The sequence below is a fragment of the Xyrauchen texanus genome, chromosome 19, assembly GCF_025860055.1.
Source record: "Xyrauchen texanus isolate HMW12.3.18 chromosome 19, RBS_HiC_50CHRs, whole genome shotgun sequence".
NCBI classification, from domain to species: Eukaryota; Metazoa; Chordata; class Actinopteri; order Cypriniformes; family Catostomidae; genus Xyrauchen; species Xyrauchen texanus.
Genome location: NC_068294.1, coordinates 27,059,300 through 27,067,730, shown reverse-complemented (window position 1 = coordinate 27,067,730; position 8,431 = coordinate 27,059,300). Strand labels below are relative to the sequence as shown.

At 35.9% G+C, this 8,431-nt stretch overlaps 1 protein-coding gene across 1 annotated transcript; it reads right to left on the bottom strand.

Annotated features, from left to right (window-relative positions):
* Window positions 1-193: 193 nt before the first annotated feature.
* On the bottom strand, window positions 194-6,546 carry LOC127659660 (cysteine-rich hydrophobic domain-containing protein 2-like). Its single transcript, XM_052149581.1, has 6 exons — window positions 6,404-6,546; window positions 4,816-4,870; window positions 3,347-3,502; window positions 2,886-2,942; window positions 2,412-2,471; window positions 194-1,589 (listed from the first exon to the last, which is right to left on the bottom strand). Exons 1-6 carry the CDS (start codon window positions 6,544-6,546, stop codon window positions 1,539-1,541), a joined length of 522 nt encoding a protein of 173 aa, XP_052005541.1. The 3' UTR covers window positions 194-1,538.
* Between the last annotated feature and the right edge of the window lie 1,885 nt (window positions 6,547-8,431).

Below are 8,431 nucleotides of genomic sequence, written 5' to 3'. Positions count from 1 at the left end.
TACTATGAGAGGGGCAGAAAAGGTTACATAAGTTACATAATTTTGTCATGTTTTTTTTACTCACTAAACTGATTAAAAACTGCTGGAGAAGCTTAAAAGTCTGGCAAAATAGGAAAAATGAGAAATGTGGGTTGCTACATGTAGAATTTAAAGAGAACGCTAATTTTATTTTCATCAACAGTTAGCAGTGAATGGTCATATTTTCACAAAATCTATAAAATACAAAGTTCTTCCATTCCATCAACCATTTATTTAAGCTTTCCATTGGATTAGGTAGGGACAAACATTTACATGTACCAGTACTGAGGGCAGATTCCTTTCTCTTTGATAGATTGCTAGGCAAAGAATCGTTCCTCTTAATCACAGCTCCCTGACAAGACCCACTTACAGAGGCACTCCACTTATGCAGTCTGTGTACAGAATACGGAGCAAAGATGTTGTACAGCAGTTTAACCATTACATTTACAAAGACGTGTACACCTGCAGCTTAACAACAGTGTACTGCATAAATTAATAGACTTAAAATAGACACTCCAAGATGAAGCTGTACCAAAACAGAATCAAAATATAAAAAAAAGGTACAAATTATGCTTTAAACAAAACTAGGTACATTTCACTTTGAAATGGATGACACTTTGTTCTTTGTAACATATTTTGCTTGATTGGCAAAATCGTATTGTTTCTAGACACACCACTAATGACATTGTAATACAATATCAAAAAATCTTTTAGGACAACTGAAACTGTTGTCCTCATATGCTCAAGTGCAATTTTCAGTCCAAGTTCGAGTGGCATCTTGTACGTACATTTTATGGCTTACTGGGTAAACCGGTCCATATATACTAAAGTTACAGATATACAGCTTATAAACAAACTATGTTACAATAATATCTTGGCGAAAAATGAATAACCAGCTAAATACATACTGTAAACATGGCATACCACACTGTACATCTTATATACAATATTTACAATTTAGTTTGTGGACTTCCTCATGTAGTAGACAATCGCAAAAGTGCCAGAAAATCCACTTTAAGCTAGTTCATATTTATTTAATTTGCTGCTCTAGCTTCAATGAATCCCCAAACCAGTCAAAACACACTCAATAGAATAAAACATTGTACACTTCTGACTTCAGCACATACACTTCTTATTTAAAAAAGTTTGTCCTTTAACATAAGGCAAATTTACACCATCAGGTGTCTTTTTCTTATCAACAATACCATAATATAGTATATGGGGAGGACTGATGGCTCTTTGGGGTAAATGCACTTTTAAACAGTATCATATTTTGCCTTCTTCCCATCAATGTTGTTACATGTAACAAAACATCTGAGTGCAACACGGGAGCGTATCTACTACATCAGTAAATGTGCAAAATCTGCTCTAAAGCAAAGTGACAGTGTTGCGAATTCTACTGTACAAGGTACTGGGAGAAGGGGTCTTGTTGAAACCCACTGAAGACCCTCAATCCAAAATATACAAGGCACTAAAGAGAGCAATGAATGGCCATCCACCAGGGTCCAGCAGAAGTTCTTTTAGTCAGGTCTGAATATAGGATATTTTGGTAAGAATTCTATAAGAATAACCTGTAGACACAGGAAAAGGACAACGTAAACACACTCAAAATGTCTTCTTCCAAATTAAATTCATTCCTACGTTTATATGTAAACCATTACGCAGCTTATTGCGAGGAAGTAGCATTCCCTGCTTTGTTTACTCCAGAATACATTCAGCTCGATCAGTAAGCAGATTTCTTCACAGTAACATCATTTCCCCACGGTGCTTGCGAAAATAACAAACATAGCATCTGAGGAAGACTTCGCTATAACTGTTGCTTTGCTTTATTTACAGATATTTCAGATATGTTGCTGTTTGTTTCCTTAACTTTCTATCACAATCTGCAGCAGAATTACGCTGCAATAGTTGGGTTTCCATGTAAAACTCCGGGATTCCCCCAACATACCAGTGCATACATCTCGATTGTGAGGGACCATCTATATTTTACATTAGCGTGTATAAATGGTTATAGTTTATAGTGTATGTGCTTTTCCCACTATACTCCCAGAAATTTTGAATTATTTTCACTTTATTGACTTATTGTTGGGCTCCATTCTATGACGTTTGATACCCGGTCTGTTCATGCACATGCGCACTTTTGAAAGACCTGTTAGATGTGTAGTTATGTGTTTAGATGGCCACATTAAGCTGCATTCTCCAGGAGAAACCTGGGTGTGTTCAACTGCATTCTCTTTATCCCTTAAATAGCTAAAGGAAATTTCCGTTCTTGTTTATATGATGTTTTAGAAGGGCGCTATAAGTGCAAAACCCCTGGAATAAACAGTTTTCTTAAGTGCATGTAAATGTGGAAATTGTCTCACATCATGAACAAAGAACAGCTACAAACGTACATATTCCATCATGTTGTTGCTCTCGCATTTTCTCCTGCTCAGTTTCCAGTGTAGCCCCAACTGAAGGGTAGACAGGAAGACATAGGTTAGTCAAAGCCGTGTGGTAGATCTTCAAACTAGATTCAAGCACTTCAGATGCTCAGACACACTTTACACAGAAGGGTTAGCGGAGGTCAAGCAGTGGCCAGCGCTTAGAGGTAGTTTCCTTAATGTGTCTGCGCCGCTACTGGCTGTCAATCAAAGCTTTGAGACGCAACAAAATGAACGTGCCATTTTACTGCTGACCTTTCCACAGTCTGGTCAGCCTCTGCACTATATCAATGGATCAGACGAAAATGGCTGCGAGGCCAACAAGCATTTGAAAGGGTCAAATGTTAGCAGCCATTTTAATGATCGTTATCCACCACACACCGAGACTTAAAACATCTGAATGTCTGTTTCCATTATAAATCTGTGAGCTACGGAAATCCTCACCTTGTGATATAATCTGTTGTTTTCCCATTCTAACAATTTCTGAATGGATCTTCGTGTCTGAAAATACACAACCGGAGACAAGTTGTATGCAAATAAACAAAAACACGAACATACTGGGTTTCTGTGTTAATCACACTATCAAGCTCTTCAAACACATGGTTAACAAATGTCAATAAAACTCTCATTGCATGAAGACTTTAAAGGCATTTATAGACTGAAGCCCTTAGTTAACCAGCTTGTCATGGCCAATAACTTGCAATCTCCAGCTGTAAAACCAGTACCTTTCCACAGCATATAATTCAACAAGCCACGACTTCTGGCATATATCAATTTCACACACCATTAACAAGTGGATGCAGTTTGTTACAACGTGTTTTATATCTTGCTTGTTCAAATGGGGCAGAAAGTAATTAACATTGTTTAATGGGGAAAGGACTGGTCATATCCGAGGATGGACTCACCCTCTTGTTTAGGCACACGACAGGCCACAAACTGCAGCCCATAGTACAGCAACAGCACAGGCAGCCGCAAAGCAACCATTTCACATTTACTGGAAGATTCTTCTTCAAACATGCATTTACTCGATTGACACTCGTCTTGTACTCCTCTGGTGCAACCTAGAACAGACAAGAGAGAAGCAATGCAGGGTTGCAAACAACTGAAGACCATCTTATTTGAATGTTTATCAATGTAATTTCTTTGTGTATGTGATTAAGAATAATAGGCAATACCAAATAAAAAGGTTTTCGTGTATTTTGAGAAAATCTAGCAAGTTTGCAATCTTATGCTCTCTGAAAATCAGATGAGATCTTGCTATTGAAAAAGCTCTAAAACTCTCAGGGTAAAGGGAGGACAAAAAGATGAGATAAGACTGTGGCCTGTGGCTGTGCCATCTAAACAACATGAATGGCTGCTCATTCCTCTCTGGGTATGCACGCCATAAAACCGGGGTCGTAATCTTTTATGACAGGATGCAAAGGTCCCTTTGCAAACAGCAAAAGACCTCGGAATAAAGCCCAGCAGGCCTGATCTGCAGCCTTCAGTCATCATAATCCTGACCTCATCCATCACATGTCACCTTGAGTCACAATACTGAAGCTCCATTTTATTGCCACGCACTTCCCTCGGCCTGCTCTTCCCCCAGCAGCCTTTTTGTATTTCTGCGTTCGACCCAGGAAGCTTCCCATTCTTGTGGATGGCACAGTCTTTATTTCATTATTTTGTCACCTGGAGCTGTGTCCTCCCGGCACTGGGGTCCCTGCCTACCAGAGCCCTGGACGGTTTACTTATTGACAGATTCTGTGGCGCACACACACACACCATGCTCTTGGATTAAAACTAGGGCTGCTCAATTTATCAAATAAATAATCAACATTACAATTACAGCTGCCACAATTAACTAATAGTGAAAAGGGCCAATTATAGCAGACTTTCCATTTAATTGTCTTATTTGTATGTATGTTTTTGCAGTGTTGATCATTTTAACCAATCAGACAAGTCCGTTGCTTGCTTCTGCGTATGATTTATTCAAAATTTTTTTTGCTTCTGAGAGGGGCCATATAAAGTTGACCGTTTAGGTAACTAGTCTTGGTTTACTGATGTATAAAACAGCAGTGAAGTCATTCAGGAACACAGTTCTTAGCTTGTTTTGGATGTGTAGCCAAAATAAAGAATACCGCATGCAGTTGATCCACCCCAAATAAGTATTTTAATGTAAATTCTATTCATCGAAATTAATCATAATTGTATCATAATTGTGCAGCCCTAGTTAAAACCATTCATGAGACTTTCAAAACATAAGGGGATTCTTTATTATTCAAAGCTCATATAACTTTGAATTGTGGTGTAAAGGTCAACAGGAAAATCAACACAAAGATATTTTATTCACAATCAGTGCGATTAAACATAGATATGAGTTAGAGATCATTACCTTTCCTGTGAGAACAGAAGGGAATTCTGTGTCAAATTTGTTGCTTAGTCCAAACCTGCAAGAAGAGTTTTAAAAAGATTATGATTATTTTAAGGGTCCTGCGTGGGATAAAGATTTAGTACACCCAAAAATGAAAATTCTATCATCATTTCCTCACCCTCATGCCATAACAGATGTGAATTAATTTCTTTTTTCTGCTGAACACAAACAAAGATTTTCAGAAGAATATTTCTGCTCTATAGGTCAATCAATGCAAGTGAATGGTGACCAGAACTTTTAATCTCCAAAAGGACATGAACGCAACATAAAATTAATCCATACAGGTTCCAGTGGTTTAATCCATTTATTCAGAAAGGATATGATAGGTGTGGGTGAGAAACAGATCAATAATATGAAGTCCTTTTTTAATATAAATATTGATATGCATAAAGAATGTGAATTACCAAAAAACTAAAGAATGTGAAAGTAAAAGTGGAGATTTATAGTAAAAAAGGACTTTTTGATCCAATTCTCACCAACACCTATCATATCACTTCTAAATACATGGATTTAACCACTGGAGTCATATGGATTACTTTCATGTGGCCTTCGTGTGCTTTTTGGACCTTCAAAGTTCTGGCCACCGTTCACATTGTGTAGACCTACAGAGCTAAAAATCCTCATCTGTGTCATACACATCTGGGATGCCATGAGGGTGAGTAAATTATGAGAGAATTTTCATTTTATTAAATATGTTAGGCAAAATGATAAGCAGCATAAAATATAATTTACATATTCTATTGACTGTATAGCTATAAATCTGTTTACAATCTTGTATAATGTGCTATACTGTTGTTCCATGTAAAGGGTATTATGTTGTTTACCATCTTAAATAAAAAACAAGTCAACTTTTATTATGCCACTGATTGCTTTTCAATCAATGTTGGATATAGAAGCTAATGTGGAACCACATTAATACACATTTTGGATATTTTCTTTTTCTAAAACACCTGATTCATCTCATTAGCTCGTTAGTAGAGGTTTCATGACCATAACTGGGTGTGTAAAATAAAGGAGACTTTCAAAATGTGGAGTGATGTGGGTTCCCAAGACTGGAATTGAAAACCACTTAGGTACATGGATTATTTCACGGAAGTGAAATAAATTACAGTATTAAAAGATGCTATGGCACGAAATCTCGCAAATTTACTTCACCGTGAATGCAGTACAGTACAGTTACCTTACTTAAAATTAAGGCAAATATCCTAATGAGTTTGAGGGTGGTTGCGGTTCAAACTTTATCCATGATACGTAATAAAACCATAATGCTTTGTGCCAACGAACATGCTTTGAATAACGAGGGCTGGCTGATTCTTCTGCTTATAATCACTGCCAATATACATACAGCAGATGCTCGGCCTAAATGTATTCTGCCTACATGTATAGCACAGCTCAGCGACACAAGAATGCACTAAGCTTAGCATGGAAGCTACACATAACAGACACTAGCGGTACTGCTGTTTCTCTCTGTTAGCTAGTCACTAGTGACTAGCTAACAGAGACTAGCTAACAGAGAGAAACAGCAGTACCGCTGCATTCATACACTTACACGGTGATGTGACCAGCCCCACGCATGACCACAGGCTCGGGGCAATATCTGACAAGATGCTCTTCACTCACAATTCTCTCATCTTCTTCTTCTAACTCATAAATGGTATCAAAGTCCGCCATGTTGGGCAGTAGGACGCTCATGACGTCTCTGGCACAGTGCCTATGACGTCACGTGAGTGCTGCGCAGAGGCGTCATCGGAGCACAGGCGTCATTCACAAACAGGGTTGGGGAGTAACGGAATACATGTAATGGGACAGTTACAATTTAAATAATTGGTCATTAGAATACAGTTACATTAAAAATATTTTGATTACTGAAGAGATAATTTTTCATTTTATTGTCATTTGTTTCATTTAATATTTAGTCCTTTCAGATGTAAAACATTTATACATATAAATGATGCGATCAAAAGTGTATTTGAACAGCGGTGAAACACTTTCTTATGATGTGTTATATTCATACGAGCAGACAGAGAAGTAAGATTGGAGCAGAAGAAATAGAAATAAACCTTGTGTAAATTATCAGCTTTACGTTAAACTAACATTCTAGCAATTTTACATGCACATGTTACCAGACACGAACATATTTTTTTATCAAGAAAATTCACGTTGGATCAGAATTTCTTTATTCTAGTAAGACCTTTGATATTAGGGCAAGAATCACATCCTTCATAATATTTTTTTTATTGTTTTCCTCTAAAAATATCTAGAAATCCTTAAAACAAGATAAATTTGATTGATCTTGTTTTAGAAACAACACTGCATAAGATATTTAGGTTTTTCAGAGAATGTATATTTAATGTGTATTTTGTCTTACTGTACTGGAAGAGTTTTTATAGTCAAAACAAGTGAAACAATCTACCAGTGTTGAAGAAGTAATCCAAAGTATTTAGAATACATTACTGACCTTGAGTAATATAACGGAATGCGTTGCAAATTACATTTTACAGCATGTGTTCTGAAATCTGTAGTGGAAAACATTTCAAAAGTAACTTTCCCAACCCTGTTCACAAATGCATGTAATATGTAAACTGTTGAATATAACTGAAAGTAGGCCTATGCTACAAAACAGGCTTTTGGAAAAGAGCAGGAGGAATCTTCCTCTTTTTAAGACATTAAAAATAATAATATATTAAGATAAGGTATTAAAATAATAATAATAATATGTTTTAGTGAACATATTTTCAGCACAGTTTAAATTTTCAGCACAGTTAAAACAGTAAAACAATTATGAAACTAAATTAAAAGGTAACACTTTACAATAAGGTTCCATTCGTTAACATTATGCATTAGGTATCATGAACAAACAATAAACAATATATATATTTACAGCATTTATTAACCTTTTAATGTTAGTTAATAAAAGTACAATTGATTTTCAAATACATTTTGATTTAAAAATGTTTTTAGTAAATGTTGAAATTAACATTAACCACGATAATAAATGCTGTAAATGCATTGTTCATTGTTTGTTCATGTTAGCTAATGTTGTGGAGTACTGTTAACAAATTGAACCTTATTGTAAAGTGTTACCAATTAAGAACAGCAAAATAGCCTTTAAAATTTAACATACATAAATATCAAACCACTGTTTTGCCCAACAAATATTGTAAATAATAATTTTTCTAAATAGACCTACATACTGACCCTGCACTCTGACCCCAGCTTAGCTGGGATATGTGAAGAAGAAAAAGATTCACTGTATATATCCAGAAATGTATGTATAATGTGTGACAATTGATCAATTATTAATGTATTATTATATATAACATTTATCGACTTTGCATTTATGAAATATTATACTCTTTTTCTGAAAACAGTTCAACCTTTCGGTTATAATCGATGTCCTCTTTATAATTGACACTTACATGAATGCTATGAATGTGGTTTTATTGTGTTTACTTGCTTACGGCTGAGGCAAAATTCGAAGAGATTACTATTTTAGTTTGTAGGATAGAATTCACAAAAAGATTTGAATTTAAGAGGGTTTTGAATAAGTGCTTGAAACCAACACACAAAACCACTA

Excerpts from the sequence above, each read along its gene's own strand:
- LOC127659660 (XM_052149581.1), bottom strand. The coding sequence starts at position 6,546 with ATGAGCGTCCTACTGCCCAACATGGCGGACTTTGATACCATTTATGAG. Across the intron at positions 3,503-4,815 it reads CTTCTGTTCTCACAGGAAAG|GTTGCACCAGAGGAGTACAA; the intron begins GTAATGATCTCT and ends TGTCTGTTCTAG. Across the intron at positions 1,590-2,411 it reads GCAACAACATGATGGAATAT|GTTATTCTTATAGAATTCTT; the intron begins GTACGTTTGTAG and ends CTGTGTCTACAG.